Source organism: Chenopodium quinoa, unplaced genomic scaffold, assembly GCF_001683475.1.
Source record: "Chenopodium quinoa cultivar QQ74 unplaced genomic scaffold, ASM168347v1, whole genome shotgun sequence".
NCBI classification, from domain to species: Eukaryota; Viridiplantae; Streptophyta; class Magnoliopsida; order Caryophyllales; family Amaranthaceae; genus Chenopodium; species Chenopodium quinoa.
This window is the reverse complement of record NW_018742881.1, coordinates 714,211-735,886: the sequence shown is the minus strand read 5'-3', so window position 1 is coordinate 735,886 and position 21,676 is coordinate 714,211. Positions and strand designations below refer to the sequence as shown.

At 33.4% G+C, this 21,676-nt stretch overlaps 6 protein-coding genes across 8 annotated transcripts; 3 read left to right on the top strand and 3 right to left on the bottom strand.

Annotated features, from left to right (window-relative positions):
• Nucleotides 1-575: 575 nt before the first annotated feature.
• Nucleotides 576-3,904, top strand: LOC110726729 (acylpyruvase FAHD1, mitochondrial-like). Its single transcript, XM_021906210.1, has 7 exons — nucleotides 576-737; nucleotides 923-1,088; nucleotides 2,230-2,282; nucleotides 2,443-2,505; nucleotides 2,628-2,678; nucleotides 2,792-2,909; nucleotides 3,472-3,904. The coding sequence occupies exons 1-7, from the start codon at nucleotides 654-656 to the stop codon at nucleotides 3,585-3,587; spliced, it is 651 nt and encodes a 216-aa protein (XP_021761902.1). The 5' UTR covers nucleotides 576-653; the 3' UTR covers nucleotides 3,588-3,904.
• A 545-nt stretch (nucleotides 3,905-4,449) lies between these two features.
• Nucleotides 4,450-5,796, bottom strand: LOC110726636 (putative nuclease HARBI1). Its single transcript, XM_021906108.1, has one exon. The coding sequence runs from the start codon at nucleotides 5,794-5,796 to the stop codon at nucleotides 4,450-4,452; it is 1,347 nt and encodes a 448-aa protein (XP_021761800.1).
• Nucleotides 5,797-5,926: 130 nt separating this feature from the next.
• On the bottom strand, nucleotides 5,927-7,351 carry LOC110726635 (glutathione S-transferase T3-like). The gene is made up of 2 exons (XM_021906107.1): nucleotides 6,226-7,351; nucleotides 5,927-6,024 (listed from the first exon to the last, which is right to left on the bottom strand). Exons 1-2 carry the CDS (start codon nucleotides 7,349-7,351, stop codon nucleotides 5,927-5,929), a joined length of 1,224 nt encoding a protein of 407 aa, XP_021761799.1.
• A 3,118-nt stretch (nucleotides 7,352-10,469) lies between these two features.
• LOC110726634 (NAC domain-containing protein 67-like) lies at nucleotides 10,470-12,395 on the top strand. The gene is made up of 3 exons (XM_021906106.1): nucleotides 10,470-10,659; nucleotides 11,252-11,619; nucleotides 11,889-12,395. The coding sequence occupies exons 1-3, from the start codon at nucleotides 10,470-10,472 to the stop codon at nucleotides 12,393-12,395; spliced, it is 1,065 nt and encodes a 354-aa protein (XP_021761798.1).
• An 889-nt stretch (nucleotides 12,396-13,284) lies between these two features.
• LOC110726633 (NAC domain-containing protein 53-like) lies at nucleotides 13,285-15,066 on the top strand. Its single transcript, XM_021906105.1, has 3 exons — nucleotides 13,285-13,444; nucleotides 14,097-14,242; nucleotides 14,722-15,066. Exons 1-3 carry the CDS (start codon nucleotides 13,285-13,287, stop codon nucleotides 15,064-15,066), a joined length of 651 nt encoding a protein of 216 aa, XP_021761797.1.
• A 1,016-nt stretch (nucleotides 15,067-16,082) lies between these two features.
• Nucleotides 16,083-20,214, bottom strand: LOC110726726 (disease resistance protein At4g27190-like). 3 transcript variants are annotated; one of them, XM_021906206.1, is made up of 3 exons: nucleotides 20,042-20,214; nucleotides 17,000-19,604; nucleotides 16,083-16,357 (listed from the first exon to the last, which is right to left on the bottom strand). In XM_021906206.1, the coding sequence occupies exons 1-2, from the start codon at nucleotides 20,051-20,053 to the stop codon at nucleotides 17,025-17,027; spliced, it is 2,592 nt and encodes an 863-aa protein (XP_021761898.1). In that variant the 5' UTR covers nucleotides 20,054-20,214; the 3' UTR covers nucleotides 16,083-16,357; nucleotides 17,000-17,024. The 3 variants fall into 3 exon arrangements, with proteins under 3 accessions (XP_021761898.1, XP_021761897.1, XP_021761896.1); XM_021906205.1 differs by having other exon boundaries at nucleotides 16,083-16,363; nucleotides 20,042-20,213; XM_021906204.1 differs by lacking the exon at nucleotides 16,083-16,357 and having other exon boundaries at nucleotides 16,482-19,604; nucleotides 20,042-20,213.
• Between the last annotated feature and the right edge of the window lie 1,462 nt (nucleotides 20,215-21,676).

Sequence of the window (21,676 nt, the reverse complement as noted above, 5' to 3'; positions counted from 1 at the left end):
ATGGACAAATAATTACGGATTACTTTATAGTTTGTACAATACAACACTCCATAACAAGTGAGTTCAAGATTAAAATAAGATAGCTATGTTTTTTTTCCTTTCGACTTCAATCATTATAGTGACTAAACACATGTACACTTGAATAAGATTGATGAAATTTCCAATTAACACCTTTACTAAAAAATCAATCGTTGAGCATAGATGTAAAGTAGCAAGTAAGGTGCATAATTTTGGAGCATTGCTATAAGTTTGTCTTCATATTTACTATAACCAAGATCCCATCTCATTTCCTTTCATATGTGGCCAACAATTAAGAAATTATCGTAACAATACCACACTTACACTCAACCAAAACAAAACCAAATAAATAAATGAATAATAATATGCCAAAATACTTCCGATCTAAATCTGCAATAATAGCCAAAAACTAGCAATTTCCTCCAATCTAACCTTACCCCACAAATTAATATTTTTAAATATGAACATGCGATAACTCTTTTTACACCACTAAATTATTGAGTAGTAGCTGGATTTAGCTGTCAATATTCTATTGGTTTGCTATATATGACTATTACATGTTATATAATAGCCCACCAAAATAGAAATTAGTACACTACTAAACTTGATTACATAAACTGGCAGGAAGAAGAATAATGGCTAATCTTATTGAGAAGGGGACTAAGATCATCGGTGTTGGCCGTAACTATATCGACAACAACCCCGCTCCGTTGCCTAAGGTTTGCCTCTTTTCCTCGTTTTTCTTTTTAGTAAGGGTATAATGGTAAAATCAATCACAGTTTGTGAATTTAGTAAATGTATGTGACAACTGTCTCTGGACATGTTAAGAAAAGTTATAAAACGTGACTATTAATTTGTGACGAGATGATTGACTTGTTTGATGTGTGTTTTATTGGGTGAATAGGAACCAGTGTTGTTCTTGAAGCCAACATCATCATACTTGGAAAATGGAGGAACAATTGAAATCCCAGCTTCAATGGAGCAAGTTTGGTATGAAGCTGAGCTTGCTGTTGTTATTGGCAAGAAAGCTCGCGATGTTTCTGAGGCCGAGGCCTTGGATTACGTTGGAGGTTCGTCTCTCTTCGTCTTCTTACTCTTTTACTCTCTTAGCCACATTTGATTGAAGTTCAATTACTGAGAAATATGGTGAAAATCATCACAACCTATTATAACGTTATCTATTTTAGAATAAATTATACATCATAAATGTAAAGAGTAATATTATGTAATGAAATTGTAATATTCACAACTCATATAGTTGGTAGGATAAATGACGATAATAATTGTTAGTAGTGACCACATTTTTTTTTTTTTTTTTTGAGGAATAGTAGTGACCACTTAGTTGTTAGTGGTTTGACAAAATAACATGCAATTTTTTTTATTCTGGCTTAACAATTGTAATTTTAATTTATCTACTTCATTGGGATCTAAATTTAATTTTAATATGTTTCAAAAAAAAAAAAATTAAAAAAAAATAATAATAAAAAATGAATTTTGGTAAGACATGATTGATGATTGGGGTCTTTTTTGGACTGTCCACATTGTCTAGGCCCATCAGGTTGGCAGCCTAAAACCCAATCTAAATTCCTATGACACATGACTAAAGAAAATCACTTGCATTGTTTTGGAGTTTCAAATTATAATGTACAATAATAATACAGGTATAAAATCACTCTTAAAAAGTCTGTTACAAAGCAAATTAGAAATGAGATTTGTTGACAATCTCTATATTGTACTTTATCAAATAGTAATACTGTGAATACTCTGAATTTTTTCTAACTCGAAATAAAACTCCTAGATCACAATTGATTTAGTTCGTTTTTAAGAGTTGAATTGAAATTTCATACTTCATGAGACCGTGACTATCTTTTTTTTTTTTTTTTTTTTTGACAAAGAGACCGTGACTATCTCTTGCACTATGTAAGTTTTTATGCATAAGTATATAGAAAGAGGTATTGTATATTTGGGGAAGGGGTACGAGAAACATGTGACATACTTATACTAGTTAAGAATAAACGAGTAATTCGTAGGAAGAGTGAAAGTAATGCACTTGACTATTGTGAGGTTCTTTTAGGCTAAAGTTGGTATATACTAAGTACTTAAATTACTACATGATAAAAACTAATCTGTTTTGTGTTTACTAACTTTTTTCCACATTCTTTTGAATTAATTTTGGAAAGAAAGCTAATTAGTGTAATCTTGATTTTTCAGGTTATGCTCTAGGACTTGATGTGACAGCAAAGGAACTCCAAGCTACTATTAAGGTAATATGCTTACATTTTTAGACATTAACCTGTATTACTATCAAATATAAGTGTCAAAGTTAATTATATTGACATAAGGTTCCTGTCATGAAATTCTGTAGCAAACATTCAAATGCTTCTCTAACTTTATGTTTCACATTTTCTTCTTTGTATCTATTAGGCTACAGGTCTTCCATGGCTACTAGCTAAGGGACTCGACACGTTTACACCCATCAGTGAAATGGTAAGACATAATTTGTATAAATCATGTATTCGAGCTCTCTTCTATCGAATTCAATACATTACTAGGAGTCTAGGACAGTATGTGGCTGGATTATTTATCTTTGGTTTGTCAATTTTCTGCAGATTCCCAAAACTGCAGTGCCTGATCCTCATGACTTGGAGTTGTGGCTAAAGGTTGGTCTATCAGACCTTATTTGTTTGTGATTTTTCCAGTTAACTATGAAACGCGTACTATCCTTGTTTGTGATTGCTCGAACAAAATCTAATCCTAGTTTACTTGACAAAAGGTTGATGGAGAATTAAAGCAGAAGGGATCAACACAAGATATGATATTCAAGATCCCGTACCTCATCAGCCACATCAGTTCTTTCATGACACTTTTAGAAGGAGATGTTATCCTAACCGGTATGTATTGCTTAAGCTTTGCTGCTTATTTGTCAAACTGTTGTTTTTCTTGAAGACTAGTCTATCTGCAATTACTGCAAATGCTGCTGTGCCTGTGTTGTGCTGTGAATCTTTGTCATGAATTCGATGTTTGATTGTCATGACTGTCACTTAGTACTGTATGTAATACTTCAGACTTCCAGCCTGCATTGTATCATACTGTTACATTGTTTTCTACAGAGTTCATCAATGTGCCCTGCCTTCACCTCCCCTGATCACCTACAGGGGAGGCGGTGTGCAGCTTAGGATACTAATCGAGAAAAATGACCACTTACTGTTTTATCCTCTATGTTGCATTGATTCATTTTCCTGGTCTATTTTGTAATGTTCTCTATGTTATGATAAATATACACATCTGAGTTGTCCTGCATACACGTCTAGTTTGCTACTCCACCTATTGCCAACTGGTTTTTTGAAAGAAACACCGATTAGTCTTCTATGTAGTGAACTATTAAACTCAGAGTCCTGAACTATTAAACCTATAAACTGTCAACTGAAGCTTTCTCTCAATAATGTTGTGCAGGCACCCCAGAAGGTATTGGGCCAGTGAAACCAGGCCAGAAAATTACTGCTGGTATAACAGGTCTGGTAGATGTTAATTTCAGTGCTGAGAGACGGAGCACACCAGTAAGCAATTAATCGCGATGTTTAGGACTGCCATTTCCAGTGGAAGCATCAATTGTTTATTTCAAGTTATTTGTTTAAGTTGCTGATGATTTCATACCTTTCTCCAAGCTGGAAAGTATCAGTAACATAATAAATTGTTGCAAGATTTGAGCTTATTAAGTTATGTATTCTTGTACAATATCAAGTTAAGAATAAGAATTGTGTATGTAACTAGGAAGAACAGTTTCCCAAGAGAATTTAAATTTGCAACTAGAGTAAGGGTCTGGTTCTTGGCTAAAATTTTGAGTTTCTCTTAGTCAAATAAAGAAATCAAATGTGTATTTCTTTAATTAGACCACTCTCAATGGTGAGCAAAAAAAATGCTCACCCACTCTCTCTCTACCCACTCTCTCTCTACCCACTTTCTCTCTCAAGAAATAAGTTTTGCTCATGGGCAAATTTTTTTCACATATTCTCTCCCAATGGTGAGCAAAAAAATTGCCCACCCACCACTCTCTCTCTCTTACTTTTTCAATACCCCACCATTACTTTCTCTCTCCTACACAACACTTCTTTATTTATTTATTTCATTTATATTTTAACAATGTTACTCCAAATAAATAAAAACTAGTTAAAATTTGTGTAACTTATTTTTTTTTTTGTCCTTTTTATCGTTAAAATTTGTCGTAAAATTAAGTACGTTATATAAAAAAAAATTTAAAAAAAGCTCAAAATTTCTTAAATGTTTTTATTTATTTTAAAAGCGGTACAATACTAGAAACCAATTACATTTGCAACGTCATGCGTAATTAAACTTAGGAAATAAAATAAACACAACAAGTAAAAGTAGCTACGCCATAGTACTTGGCTTTATTTAAGTCGTGCTAATTTCTCCCTAATTACGTGGCCCGTAGTGTTGCCAAATATGTTCGACTAAATCACGTTTCAGAGATAGATGAATTTCTCTGTCACGGAGGGAAGCTTTTCGCTGTAGAAATGCGTTGAAATCAAAGTTGGTAGGTCGGCCTACGTTGAATTCAAACGGTGGCGTTGTAGATGTTGATGCTGGTGTTGATTCTTGTTGATCTTCTTCGTAGAAGGCTCTTAGAACTTCGGCTCGAGTGTAGTTGTGGCGCTCATCTTCAACAATCATGTTGTGCATAATGATACATGCTTTCATTATGTCCCGCAGTATATCCTCATCGTACGCCAGCGACGGTTTTCGTATTATTGCAAATCGAGCTTGCAACACACCGAAAGCTCTTTCAACGTCCTTTCGAGCGGCAGCCTGGTGGTCAGCGAACATTTTATCTTTGGCCAGTTGAGGGAATGTGATACCCTGAACAAAAGTTGCCCACTTCGGATAAATGCCGTCGGCTAAATAATAAGCCATGTTGTATTCATGGCCGTTAACCGTAAAATTTACCGGAGGAGCTCGACCATGCAGAACCTCATCGAACACTGGTGAACGGTACAACACATTAAGATCATTACAAGATCCGGGAATACCAAAGAAGGAATGCCATATCCATAAATCCTGATCCGCAACGGCTTCCAGTATCAGCGTTGCTTTCTTGTTCCTACCGGCGTACTGCGCTTTCCAAGCCGTTGGACAGTTCTTCCATTCCCAATGCATGCAATCAATGCTGCCTATCATGCCTGGAAAACCACGCAGTTCATTTTGATGCAGTATCCGGGCCAATTCATCAGTTGTAGGGTTTCGCATGTACTCGGTTCCGAACTGGTCAATGACCCCGGCACAAAAACGTTGTAGGGCAACTCGAGCGGTTGACTGACTGATTCGAACGTATTCATCAACAGCGTCTGCAGCCATGCCATAGGCTAACATTCGTATCGCGGCTGTACATTTTTGCATAGGTGATATGCCTAACTTTCCAGTTGCATCCCTACGCTGCTGGAAGTAAACATCACCTTCAACGACCTTGTTCATTATACGTAAAAACAAAGGTCGTTGCATACGAAATCTTCTTCTAAATTGGGTGGTATTGTACACAGGATTATCAGAAAAATAATCATTGAACAGCCTGGCATGTCCCATTTCCCAATCTCTTCTGTTCGTACCCCCTCTACGTGATGTTGAAGTACGTTGGGATTGTGTTTGGGCCATGAGGAAAGATGTGGGTTGGTATGTGAAGAGTTCATCAACGAGTTGATCATATTCTTCATTATTGGAAGAAGATGAACTTGAACTTGAACTTGATGATGGTCTGGAATACATCATGTATTAATATTGTAATTTCTGAATTGGTGTGGTTGTGGATATGTGCCATGCCTACTATATATAGCAAATAAATCAAATGAATATGTGGTTACAAATCTGAATGACCACACCAACTAAAGCATTCAAATTTTCAGCCACGGAATAGGTATACTATGCTAGTTGACAATGACAAATCTTGACAAAGTGAATTCAGAACAAAAGTGACTACACCATGTCGGTATGAATGACCTAAAGTTAAAGCATACTGACAAAGTTAATTCAGAAACATGTGACTACACAATGACAAAAATGTGACTACATGTTAAACATAAAAGACTACATTGCGCATAATTAAAAACTTAAAAGACTACATTGCGCATAATTAAAAACTTAACTAATACAAGCGTACACCTACTACAACCAAACATGCTTATAAGCCCTGTAATTTACCCAGTAAGAAATTCTTGTACGACTCTTCTTCAGGAGTGAGTGGCGTAGGCGAATTCTTCATAGCTTGCACCATATCAAACCAGGTTTTCATCTTATGAATGTCAAGTTCCTCCCTTTTCCTCTGTTCCTTCTCCCTTTCAATTTTGATCCGCTCTTCCTTCAGAATGGCCTCCCTCTCGCGAATTGTTGCCAATTCCTTCATTCGTTCGCTAAGCTCAGACGAACCACTGTCCGAAGCTACTTCTTTCCCTTTACGCTTGGCCTTTGCTTTCTTCACACCTTCGGGTCGTTGTATTCCTCCAGATGAAAAACCATCCGTAGGGGTTTCATCCCCTCCATCATCTCTGGACCTCTTCCCACTTCCAGCACTACCTTGCTCCTCAACATCACGAACAGCTTTTCTTTCCTCCTTTGACAAGGACCATCTCAGCTTTGGCCTCCACTTTGGATCTCTATTAAGCATTTCAACAGCGTGAGGAAAAGCGAAATTACGACCTTGGGCGAGATGGAAAAGCTTCGACGCACTTTTTATACGGTCAGCTTCGTTGTAACCACTCCCTCCCTCCGGAAGTCTACCTGCTTCATCATAGCAAGATATCCACTGTAGTGTGTCTGCTGCCAACCTTCTCCAGTGCGACGTCAGACTCTTCATAGGTCTTGGTGGAAGTAAATGCGGCTTCTCCGCATGAGCAAGTTGATATGCTGCGTGTACATCGCGCCAAAGGGAAGTTGCTTTCTGGCTCGTGCCTTTAATAGCATTCTCGCTGATCTCCAAGTACAACCTAATCAGAGTTTCATCTTCCGCAACTGACCAAATTCGAGTCGCTCGTGCAACAACCTGGTTGGATTTCAGTTCCGGAACTGGTGGAGGATATTGCGGCGTCTCTGGTACGCTGTCTTCTTCGCAGTCATCGAATTGTGTGTTGCTATTATGTACAATTTCAGGTGTACATTCTTCATTAACATGGTTTCGTAGGGGAAACTGAGTAGGTGTCTGACACTGTGGAGGTGGTTGCAAAGACGTATTGCCCATTCTTTGCAAGAACAATTGAAACTCGGGATTAGTTAGTAAATCATCACTAAAACCAGAAAATTGTTGACGGAAATTTGGGTTGTTTGGATCCATTAAAAGATTTTGCATCACAAAACAAAAGATAAATATTTTTACTAAGATTTACTCAAAAAACAAATTAAAATGACAACAACTCCAAAAAAATATCAACAACTTTATTAACCAATTCACATATATACTAATTTAAAGTCATAACTAAATTTTAATATTAAAAAAACAAATTAACCAATAATTTCAAGACTTTATTAACTACAAATTTAGTAATGTATGGAGAAAACATCAACAACTTTCTTCAATTACAGTACATGGCCTACAATATTTTTTTTAAAAAAAAACACACATATACTAATTTTAATACATAACTACATGTATATATTTAAAATAAAATTAACCAATAATTGCAACACTATATTTACTACAAATTTAGTAATGTAAGGAGAAATTATCAACAACTTTCTTCAATTACATAAAGCAATTACATAACATGCCATACAATATTTTTTTTTCCCCAAAAATCACATATATACTAATTTTAATACATAACTACATGTATATATTTTTTAAAAAAAATAACCAATATTTAAAAAAAAATTTAAATATTTTAAAAAAATAAATTTACCTCAATATGGATGTTTTGCAACAAATATATTCTTCTACAAATTTAAAATGCTTAAGAAAATAAAAAAGTGGAGGATTTTAGGTGATTACGAAATTATATCAAAACATATCAAAATGCATGTCTATTTATAGAGAATTTAATTTTATGACAGTTGGTAATTTTTTTTTTTTTTTTTAATAAATATATTTTTCGGAAAATCAGTTACAAATAATATTACCGTTGTAAACGGCTAGTATTTTCTCATTGGTCAATCACCTGCGCACGACACGTGGCGAGCTCTGATTCGCCAGCAAGTCTGACGCGCTTTGCCAGCGATTATTTTTTTTTTTTAAGCGTCAAAACGACGCGTTTTGGAAGCGTCCCTTCAGACCACTCCATCAAAACGCGTCGTTTTGATAAGGGCCCAGCCAAATTTTTTTATTTCCGTCTGACTTGCTGTGGGGCCCACTCCTTCACTGTAGCAACAAGAAAATGCTCACTCTTTGGGCAAATTTCATTTTGCCCATGGGCTTTTTTTGGCTTGATCAAATTTTCTCACCTTCTACAATGGTGAGCATTTTATTTACCCATCAAATTTGCCCATGAGCAAATAAAATGCTCACCATTGGCATTGCTCTTACTTCTTCTTTTTACAAAAGCATATATATGACTTTCCATACAAGTTTGTCTATGCTTTCAAACAAAAATATTTTATGCAAGATTGAGAGATGTCAAATTGGGTATTCAACTTGGGTGTTGAGTTAATTTATATAATTATATGAAAAGCAATAATTAACCTTGGGTTAGTTGGTTACACCGTGCAACTAGGCGTATATGAAATTTTTCAAGACATCTCACATGATATAATTGATGTTTATAATAGTTAATTTATTACAATCAAAGTTATATAAATTTGACCATAAAATATAAAAGAAATAAGCAGGAACGAAAGAGTATTAGTTAAATGATCAATTCATCCATGTATATTATATTGGTTAAATAAACATGTACTCTCTATCTATACTTTGTATCAATCAATCAATAACAATATACTAAAAGACACACCAGTAATGACACGTGACAACTCCTGGTGTGTCCTAAGTGGGTTTTTTTTAAAAAAAAAATTATATTAAAGAAACAAATTCTATACAAAATAATGTTATACAATATAATTACTAAAAATAAAAAGATTTGACATATCTTTAATGCAAATATTTATATAGTTATAAAAAAAAAAAAAAAAAAAACCTTACTTAACATAATTTTGATTATTTTCTAACACAATATAATTAATAATAATGATTATTGAAAATTGACGTGCATGGCACGGGAACTAACCTAGTTAGTTAAAAAAGAAGTATGTATGCATATAGTATAGTTTAGCTGTAATTATTTAGGAAAAATTAACAAATAATGATTTATTTTTTCATGTACATTATTACAGTATTATTTTCACAATTGAAAATATTTATTGAATTTAAACACAAATATTGAGTGGATATATATTTTTTTTATTTTTCAGAAAATATATATATTAAATTAAATATTACAAGTAGATTACATTAGATCGGCTTTAGATTTCTTTCCACAAAAAAAAAGGATAGGCTGAATATTTCAGGAAAATTAACACATTGAGATTATTTTTTTTCAAGAAAACGTAATATAAAAAATTAATCTACTTTCTTAGCAGTTTCGTACTGAATGATTTTGTTTTAGGGCATTATTTTTATTTGTATTAACACAACTATAATTCTTTCTTTTTATTTATTTATTTATTTATTTGAGGAAATTTTATCTTTTTATCTAATATTTTCAAAAAATATTATAAGAGAAAATCCAACTAACCCAAGGTTAATTTTTTGCTTTTTATTTGAATTAACTCAACACCCATAATGCAAAGCAGTGACCTTATGAATAATACGGTCAAATTTTAGATTTTTTTACTGTATTTTTTTAACCAAATTGTGTTTTTGTTCAGTGGAGATTAAATACTACATTGATCTTTATTTATTTTTTTACTAAATTTTACTATCCATTAAAAAAAATAAAAAAAAATTTTGACTTTTAAATTCAATTTTAAAAAGTTTACTGTAAAAGTCAAATACTAAAATTGCGTTTCCTCAAAATTTCTAAAATTAGGAGAATAAATACTCTTTACTAGATGTAAATTTTAGATTTTTATTTACTGAGATTTTATATAAAATCTCATATTTTAGTGATGATTAAATATTTCTTACACATTATTATATCTTATATTAGGGCTTTTTTTTGTTTATCTTATTAATACAACGTAACTATAATTCTATCTTTTTAGCTAACAATAACCGCTTTAAAATATTGTCATAACAGAAAATCCACCAAAATTTATAACCCTAACCCATATTTAATTTATGGAAAGTACCCTTATCCAAATACAAATTTGCCCTAGCTTGCATATACGTTGTAATAAGTGTATAAATACTGTACGTCCCTACACTTTTCTTTCAACAAAATCAGATCAAATTCTCTTCACTTTTCTTTTAACAAATAAACCTTGTTCAAGTTTCATTCATAAGCTCAAATCAATTAATAATCATGGCTAGTTCGAGCTATGAAATGGTAGATTATTACTGGAATATGATTCCCCCGGGTTTTCGCTTTGACCCAAAAGATGAAGAATTGATTACTCATTACCTAGTTCCCAAGATTAATGGCGAAGCTTTGCCACCAAACAAGATGCATGACGCTGAATTGTACGGTGAGCGCGCTCCTCAAGATCTTATACGTAAGTTTTACGATGATTTTTTTTTTTCCGGTCTTAGCGTGATCTTATTTGTTTTCCTTTTAATTTATTCGTCTGAAATTAATTAATCGTTTGATGTTTGAACTTAACTAGTTAATTAAATCGATTATACAAAGAATTTTTTTTATGTCGATTGTACGTGCATGCATGTGGATAATCCCTTGAATTGCTATTCTGTGATCATATACCTTCATATGATTGTATTGTCCAATTATTGCATATCAAGAAATCATGAATTAAAAGAAAATTTTATTTTATTAATGAATATGCATACACCTATATAATTTTTGGCCAAGAAAATCATATGTTCATGTAATTAAAGATTAGGTTAAAAAAATTATGATATATAATCTTGAATTGATGATACATAAACTTGTCACTCATGCGTACTCAACGATTTAAGTTTTGTATAAACTATATAGCTAGTACTATTAAACTAATTCAAGATATATTCAACTAATTCAAGAATAGTCTTTAAAAAACAAATATTCTATGTGATGGGTGTTTAGTACTTTGTAATTTAATGGTTTCGTTATATAATAATTAATTAATATCATGATTATTTTTGATGCAGCGTATTATGAACCTGAAAGTGAGAACACTTGGTATTTCTTCACAAGATTAGAAAGATTATACGAAAACGGAAGTCGACCTAGAAGATCCGCTGGCAATGGTTATTGGAAGATGACGGGGAAGGAGATACCAATCACGAATAAACAAGGGAATGTTATTGGTTTTAGGAGGAATTTTGCATTCTTTATTAAAATCGAACCGAGCCTTCCTAAACAAAAAGACGAGCCCAAGGGAATTAAAACACCATGGCTCATGCACGAATTTAGGGTTAATAATGTTCCTTCAACCTCCGAGCCTAAATCGAAAAGACGTAAAACAAATTATCATGATGGTACTTCACCATCCCAAGGCTCCAAACCAAAAAATATGGTAAGCAATAATTAATTACACTTTATAGAGTATAACTTTGAAGCAATTTGTAGAATCTTTTACCAAAATGGCTATTTTGACAAAAAGTATTTATCAAAACGGCTAATTTTAAAATTTAATTCCCAAACTAGCTAAATTTATTGATTTGGAAGGATATTATTTATTTTTTATATTCCTTTGAACCCGTTCGATTCACTTTATGTTTTTATAATGTTTCTGTACGCTTTTAAATGGATTTTAATAAGTTTTTGTTTTTTATTTATTTGCAGTTGGATGGTTGGGTGTTATGCAAAGTTTATAGACTTGTTAGAGATGTCGAGGTTGAAGCTCTTAACCCGGCTCATCAAGAAGAGGAGCAACATCAAGCTATTGAACAACCTGTTGCCCTAAATAATGAAGCTAATAATGATTTACTACAAAGAGATGTCGTCAGCATGGTTGAAGAGCAAGGGGTTGAACAACATGTTGTTGCCCTAAATAATGGAGCTAATGATGACTTAATTATTCCAAAGATCGAGGTCGAGTATAGTTTTGAACATTTACATCACAATCAAGAGGATAATTTGCAATATTTACAAAGAGATGTCACGGTTGTTGAAGCTCCAAACTCGGCTCATCAACATCTTCAGTATTATCATCAAGGGGTTGAACAACCTGCTGCCCTAAATGATTTACTTGACTATACTTTTCAACATCAACAACACAATCAAGATATGCCGCAATTCTCACAAGAGGACTCGGAGTTTTTATACAACATTTTTCCACGTTGTGATTGAATATGATCGAAAAATATTTGTATGTTATAAACTTACTGTTATATCCTCTATGTTGCATTATTGATTCATTATCCTGGCTATTTTGTAATCTTCACTATGTTAAGATGAATATACACATCTGAGTTATCCTGCATACACGTCTATATTTCTTACTAAGTATATCTTGTATTAGGTCATTTATTTTATTTTATTTTATGAACTTAACTATAATTCTTTTTTTTTTAAAGCTAGGGACGACTATAATTCTATCTTTTTATTAGCTAACAATAACCAGAAAATCCACCTAAATCTATACAAAAACTTTTGTATACATCCGGTTTACACTAGTATTAATGTACATCGAGCAGTATATGGGTAACTTTTAGCTAATTTAAGGTAACTTTTTGTTTTTTTTTGGGTAACTTTAATCATAATACAATTTTTATATAAATCAACAACAAGAAAAGTTTTATAAAGCTAATTTAATTACATTCAATCACTAATAATTGATTTTTAGTCATTTAAAATGTGATTCTTTACTAATAAAGCGTAGATAATTTTTATTTAAATTGGGTTACTTTAACGCATATTGGGGTAACTTTTATTCATTTTAGGGGTAACTTTTAATCACTTTAGGTTATCTTTATAATGGATGTACAATAATTATTGTACACCCGATTTTTTTAAAAGTTTGTGAAATCTATAACCCTAATCCTATTTTATTTATGGAAAGTATCCTTATCCAAATGCAAATTTGCCCTAACTTGCATAATAAGTTGTAATAAGTATATACTATATATATACTGTAAGTCATACTTGTTTTCTTTCAACAAAATCAGATTAAATTCTCTTCACTTTTCTTTCAACAAATAGACCTTCTTCAAGCATCATAAGCTCAAATTAAACAATAATGGCTAGTTCGAGCAATGAAACGGTAAATTTCTGGAATATGATTCCTCCAGGTTTTCGGTTTGACCCAAAAGATGAAGAATTGATTACTCATTACCTAGTTCCCAAGATTAATGGCAAAGCTTTGCCACCAAACAAGATGCATGAGACTATATTGTATGGTGTGCTTGCTCCTCAAGATCTTACACGCTTACGATGATTTTTTCCAGTCTTGATCTTATTTGTTTTCCTTTTAATTTATTCGTCTAAAACTAATTAATTGTTGATTGTATGCAAGGTGAATGTTATTAATGTTTGAACTTAACTAGTTAAATCGATTATACAAAGATATATTTTATATTGATAGTACGTGCATGCATGTTGATTGTATACCTTCAAATTATATGTTCATGTAATTAAAGATTAGGTAAAAAAAATTATGATATTATTTTATGTATGCTAGTTGATAATCTTGAATTCATGATACATAAACTTGTCTAATAATCTAATATAAAGGCATACTCATGCATATTCAACAATAAGTTTTGTATAAACTATACGTTATCCAGTTATCCTTTTGTTTATATTGCTCAAGATATATTCAAGAAGACAAGAATAGCCTTTTAAAAAAAAATTCTATGTGATGGGTTCTTTCTAATTTAATGGTTTAGTATCTCTAGAATTATTTCATTCTTGATTGTGTTTACTATGGTGCGTCAAATTTATTTTGTTTAATAATAATTAATTACATTTTGTATGTATCTCATGGTGATTAATTAAGATTATGTAGGTATTTATTGTATATAATAATAAATTTCTTGATTTTTGATTTAGTGTATTATGAACCGGAAAGTGAGAGGACTTGGTATTTTTTCACAAGATTAGAAAGATTATATGAAAACGGGAGTCGACCTAGAAGATCCGCTGGCAATGGTTATTGGAAGGCTACCGGAGTGGATGCAACAATAAGGAACAAACGAGTAATAATTGGTTATAGGAAGGCTTTAGCATTCTTTATTAAACTCGAACCCCCTCCAATTAATAAAAACGATCCCAAGGGAATTAAAACACCATGGCTTATGCACGAATTTCGTCTTGCCAATAATCCTTCAACCTCCGAGCCTAAACCCAAAAGACGTTAAACAAATTTTCATCATGGTACATCACAATCCCAAGGCTCCAAACGGACCAAACCAAAAAATATGGTAAGCAAATAATTACACTATAGAGTACAACTTTGAAGCAATTTATTTATTTGTAAATAATTTTACTAAGTACATGTTCTCTTACGTTGAAATTCAGTTCAGTTCAGCTCAATTCAGTTCAGTTTAGTTCAGCTCCTAATTTCCGTCTCTTATAAAATATTCATTTCATTTCAGATCAGTTCAGCTCAGTTTAGTTCAGTTGAGTTGAGTTCAGTCAATGAGAACAGACCCTAAGTTTTGTTTTTAATTTGCAGTTGGATGGTTGGGTGTTATGTAAGGTTTATAGACTTGCTAGAGATGTCGAGGTTGGAGCTCTAAACCCGGGTCATCAAGAGGAGCAGCATCTTCATCAACAGGAGGAGCAGCATCAAGCTATTGAACAACATGTTGGCCTATATAATGGAGAGATAATCATCACTTCCTTATTCCAGAGGTCGAGGATAGTTTTGAACATCAACAACGCAATCAAGATATGCCGCAATTTTTACCAGATGAGTTGGAGTTTTTACGCAACATTTATCCATGTTGAGATCCAGAATGAAAAGTATTTGTATGTATATATGTACGATTACTGTGTACAGTTGTGGAGTTGTGGTTAATAAGATTAATAAAAAAAAATCAATACCTTTTCTTCTTATTATTTTTAATTATTTTAACTTCATAAAATTGGGTCTAAGGAAGTGTGTCATCATCAATCGTAATTTGATCAATAAATGTGTAAAATAATTATACATGGTCCTTGCTTTCAACTCTCAAGATTTATATATACTAACAAAGTTACTCGTTGATAGAAAAGGTACAAAGAGGTAAAATTCACAACTAATACCAATAGTGGTTTTGATGATCTCATTCATTTATTACTAGTTTTGTCACTTGATAAACATCATTTTTTATCAACTAGATAAACTTATTCTCCAAGGTGTTACTAAGGTAACAACTCGTCTTGTGTGCGGCCGGTCACAAACGTATGACCACTTAAAGTAACTCCTTTAACATTGATCAAGTAACCCCTGTAATATCAATCAAGTAACCCCTATAACACTAATCGAGTAACTCTGTAACAATGATGAAGTAACCTCTTTAACACTGATCAAGTAACCCCCATTATACTAGCAAAGTATTCCCTATAGTGGCTGGCCACACGGTGTGGCCAGCCATATATAAGACTTTGTGTAGGTCCAATAGTGATGGAACATAGAATTTTATCTTGTGACATTAAAATTCCATGCCTGACCAACTCCGCTACATTATAATGAGTACTAGTTTGTATTGCACTAATTTGGTCTAGATAACAATTCCAGCTTTTTGGGCCCCAAAACATTGAGCCTGACATTCAGATAGAGACTGGCTTTCTTTTTAGCTACTCGTATGAACCAAAGCCGAGGAAAATACATTTGTCTCCAGAACCATTTAGCAACTTGGACATAAAAAGAAGCAACTTGGACCAAATGAACCAAGTGATTTTTTATTTTTTATTTTTATTTTTTTTACTAAGACCCACTTATGAGATTAAGAATTTAATTGATTGATTTATATATAAAAAAACTTTAATGAAGAGTGATGGTGTGGGTACTGATTAGGGGTTTAATAGCAAATAAATGGGGAATAAAAAATATGAATTGTCTTTTATATGAAGCTCATTCAATTCAAATTTTTTAGAAAAAAAGCTGATTAAAAAACTTAGAAATTACTAAACTCTTTCATTGATACTTCTTCTAAGTTCTAAATAATAACATAGATATCGAAACACAAACAGCCTAGTATTCCACACAGTTGTTTACTGATGAGCTTAAATACATTTCCTCGAAAAAAAGAAAAAAAAAATACATATACTCCAATTCGCACACTGGTGGTCTGGTGGACCTATGAGAGGTTACAACCAAGGAAGCCCTTCTCCTTACCAATAAAAAAAAAAAAATTAGTAGCACACTAGAGGAACTTTGAATCTAATTCAACACTCTTTTAATTAAGTAGTACGAGTAGTAGTTTATGAAAAGCCACAACATTGTTCAACTAATCAAAATATTAAATGACAGACGTTATATTAAATTACATAGTGAATTAGGCTAAATGCCAAAGTCTTAAGCATATAATACATCATGAAAGGTCTTTTTAATCTCTTTTGAAAATAACAGTCTTTTCAACAAACAACTAGAAAACTTTATTATCATAACCTTTGAAGACTGAAGAGTCTAGGATTATATAGTGCGGTAATAAAATCATAAGATTAATCACCCAGTGGTAGTAGGCCAGGGAATACTCCTTAACTGAATAAGGAGTGCTTTTGGAAGTAAAACTCTCCAAAATACGATAATTTTGGCCATCTTTGCCTTATGGGAGGGGGAATAACTTTAGATGGTCTACATAAACTGATTCTACGAAGGGCTCGGCAGTTGGGAAGCCAGCCTGCTCTTTGTGAACAAGGGCTTCAACCTGTTCTCAGTTTCTTATTTATATGGAAATAAAAGAGGGGGTGGGGGGTGGGGGGCGGGGGAGAGGAAGAGAGAGAGAGAGAGAAAGAAGCAAACAAACCATTTAACACAGCAAGGAGGCTAAGTCAGTAGTAAACAATCTTGTCATCCAAAGACCTGCATCTAAACAGGGGTTTGAGCAAAGATTTAGATTCCGGCTGATCCCATACTAACAAGTCCCACCATTTCTCTTGGCCTTCAATCCGTTCTAGACAAGGGACGAATGACTCTTCTCCTGCATCTATCCTGGAGAATGGAAGACGCTTCAGTTTTGGACAGTCCATAACAGTACAAGACAGAAGCAAAGCACAAACAAGTCGACCCTTATAGATGCTTTCCATCTGAGGCAATAGAATGAGAACAAGCTGCCTAAGTTGGGGAAGACAAATGACAGCATGTTCTCCTTCAGTTGGACCACAATCCACTACTTCGACTGCTATTAACTCCTTCACTTGTCTACAATCTTCAACTTGTAATAATCGAAGGGATTGGAGACTCTCCATCCAGCTTAGTGTAAACAATGTCTTAATGTCCTGGCATCTACTAATGATGCATACTTCAAGGCTTGAAAAATGTTTAGCTTGCTGGTTTAAACAACTAAGCTCTTCGTTGCAACTTCCTATAATTGCATCATCATGAGTTCTAGGAGGATATGCAACAGGATACAACACATCAGATAGGCAAGGGAAGTCTCTACAATTGTCGACATACAACTCCTGAATGTTATTAGGAAGCACGATGTAATCTTCCTCTTGATCAGTCAAAGAACAGCCGTGCAATGATACTTTTCTGCTGTATGGTTGATCAGATCCCACCTCACCTCCAACCTTTAGATGATATCTGTCCAATTGACACGAGTGCTGAGACCTTACATAGTTGCTCAAGTCACACAGGCTCAAAAATCTGGCATCGAGAATTTCTAATGACTTCACATTCTGCAGCTCAGAAATAGCGCCTGCAATCTGGCATGCTAACCTCTTGAGTCTGAATAAGGCAGGCAACACCCCACAAGGAATTTCCTTTGGTTCCAAAATAGAGGACAAGTTGAGCTCTGTGAGTCCTTCTAACTTTTCAAGAAAGCGAGGAACTTGCTTGATTGCTGTCTGGGAAAGGTCTAGAAACTGCAACTTCAGAAGGTTAGATACTTGTGGCACTTGCTTCAGGTTCTGACATAGACTAAGATCTAAGAATTGAAGCTCTTCCAAGGCACCAATAGAACTGGGCAATTTAAGTAAGCGAGTAGCAGACAAATTCAGAACCCGAAGGGCACGCATTTGCAAGAAAAAAGATTCGGGAATCAACTCAAAGGAGCTGTGTTGCAAAAGTAAGGTGGAGAGATAGCTATAGTTTTGAGAACCATCTGGGAGGATCGGCGATATTGAAGAATTAATTAAGGAAACAGCAAGGAGATTCTTCCGGAACTCCAATTTTGAAGTCTTGCCAGCTTCTACCAAAAAACTATCTCCAGCAACAGAAAGAGCCATATGCCTCACAAGATCATGGATCTTGATAGTCCTTTTATCCTCTGATGCTTCCAGCAAGCAAGAGTTGAGAAGTTTATTCAATATGGAATGGCCCATGTCATATCGCGCTTGTAACGATGAAACATTATCTATCAGCTTCTCACCCATCCAAAGGCGAATCAGCTCTTCTCTGCGTATGTCAAAACCTTTGGGGTACAAGGCAGAATACAAGAAACAACGCTGGAGCGTGATATTGTTCAACTTTTCGTAAGAAAATTTCAGCCGACTAAATGCATCTTCCAAGTAATCTTGTCTCGTAAAAGGAAACTTTGCACCTTCAAGGACTTCCCTCCAACTAGAAAGATTATCATCAACCATCTTCCTGAAGCATCTGGCCAACCCAGTGATAGCAAGAGGAAGACCTGAACACTTATCACACACAAGCTTCCTAAAATGGGACTCTTGTTTGGAATCCAAATATTCACCACCTATGCTTTGGTGAAACAGCTCCCAACTCTCTTCCTCCGAAAGTGGCTCAACCAGAACAAATTTCCGGCAGTGGAGCATACGACAGACATCCCGTGACCGAGAAATAGCAATCAGCTTGCATTTCCTAGGAATCCCAACATCTTCATAGCGAAACTCATCCCACAAATCATCAAGGATGAGTACACACTTATCATTTCGAGACAAAAACGAATGAATCTTGGCCGCTCTCCTAGTCTCATCCCGATCACCTCCAAGATCAAGCCTAAAAGCACCAGCAATTTTTTGCTGCAACTGATATACATTAAAATCCACCCCCACAGAAACCATACCAACAGCATAAACATCAGTAAAAGGCGTCTCATAACGAAGCCGAAATTCGAGCTGCTTTGCCAGGGTAGTCTTCCCAACCCCGGCCATCCCATAAACACCAATACTAACAATTTTATCATCCTTTAGCCAATCAATGATTCTGTTCACATACTTTGTGTTTAAGCTCAACGATACCTCAACTTTTCTGCGCTTTATTTCGGGCTGTTGTAAATAAACACTACTCCTCGATTCAGATTGAAATTCATCCATAACACTACTCCTCAATTCAGATTGATTTTCAACTCCACTATTGTTTGTACCTCCATCACATGGTACGCCACGATAATGCCTTCCTATCCCAAACATCTTATAAATCATCGAAATCATTTTCAAGGGATTTTGGATCTACCAACCAAAAAAAAAAAAAAACAATTATTATCTTTACTATCAGCGTTGGGATTTTAGCTTATAAACTTAAAAAACAAATAAAATTACATATGATGTTAGGAATATAGGAAAATATATTATTCTGATATATTTTCCATATAGATTTCATAATATTATATTTAGGATAAGTTATCTTTTGTAGGCTATAAATAATAGCCAAGATCATCAATACAATTCAAGCTATTCTCTCATAAATAATTTGTCATATGATCTATTCAATGAAAACAACAACAAATATTATAATCTAAAAAATGAAAAAAAAAAAAAATACGGTAATTTTAAAGAACAAATCCTCAATAAGAATTGTACATCTACTAAGATAAACGATTTTTACAGCCTAAAAACATAAATTAAAAACGATAAGGATATTATTTAGAGAAAAGGTAAGTGCAAACCTGCAGATGCATGAAAGATGATGGAAAAAAATGGAAGCAAAAGTTAGGCTGGTCCTATATTTAGCTTGCACTTGTAGCTTCTTCGAACTTGACTTTTTAGGCTTCAACCCTCCAAGTTTTAATAATCGCACAGCTTTGATTAGTAAAAGTGTTTCAAAAGAAAAAAAAAAAAAAAAAAACTAAGGAAGTTACGGAGTAATGGTTTTAAACTTTTAATTTCTATCACTCCTATTAAACACTAATATAAAATACACTAATATAAAATACTCCCTTCAACTAGGTTTTTTTTTTACTCTCAATTTATGTCAAAACATTGTCAATATTTTTAAAATAAAATTTTAATATATTGTTAAAGAGTTTTTAATAACGAAAATGAGTAAATACTTCTCCGTTTCGAAATAATCACAATTTTTTTTATACGTATGTTTCATAATAATTGCAACAATTCTAAATTTGAAAAAGACCCACTATTAGTTTATTATTTTACAATTTCTCTCCGTTAAAAAAAAAATTATAATTTCTCTCTCCCTAATTTTACTTTTACAAATATTTCTCTCCCTTACCAACCCTACTAACGCTACTTTTCTGTTATTTCTCTTTCCTATTAATGATACTTTATACTCCGTACTTCGTATTACTCGTATATAGAATCCTATTTGGATCTCTACCTTATTGTTTTTCTATAACTTTATGCACATCCTAATACTACATCTGTCACAGGTTATGTGCAACGATTAGACATTTTTCTTCTCTGCTTTATGTCAAATTATTGCATATAACCTGTAACGAAGGTAGTATTATAATTGTAATAATCGACAGAGTAATAAATTGAGATTGCAAAAGAAAAAACGAAGGTACTAGTTTTTTTTTTTTAACTCTGTACTAGTTTATTACGCCTATGATTTAAGAAAAAAAAATTGGTAAATGTTGACGTCAAGTCTGTGTTATGAATTACGTACCATCCGTCAACATCACACCTAATTTTTTTTAAAAAAAGTTTTGTTAATTTTTTTTTTGGGTTTTTCTACACGGTACCCTTGAGTTATTGGGTTTTCTATATTGTACCCTTCTAAATCCAAAGTTCTACAAGATGCCCTTAAGTTTTTGTGTTTTTCTACATGGTAGCCTTGAGTTGTCAAATAAATTACTCTAACTTAATTTGACTCAAACCGACACTATCTAAATGATCTATTCACCACTTCTATATTTATATTAGACGGAGGACTCACCAATCTTCATTATTCGCTATTTAGTGGAACTTTTGTATGATTGTTTGAGATGGAAGATAATAACTTGTTTTTGCTCCTACTTTAACTAAAAGAGCTTGTTTTAGAGGGGACTCAAGTTGTTAGTCTTTTTTTTTTTGCAATAAACATGCTATCTAGGTGTGTCTTTGAGGGTGCTAAATAAGTTGTTTAGATGGTGTTGGTTTGAGTCAAATTAATTTAGAGTCATTTATTTTACTACTCAAGGGTACCATATAGAAAAATCCAAAAACTCAAGGGTATAATGTAAAATAAACTAATAACTCAAGGTTATCTTGTAAAGATTTGAATTTAGGAGGATACAAGATAGAAAACTCAAAAAACTCAAGGGTACCATGTAGAAAAACTTTTTTTTTTTTTTGTACCATTA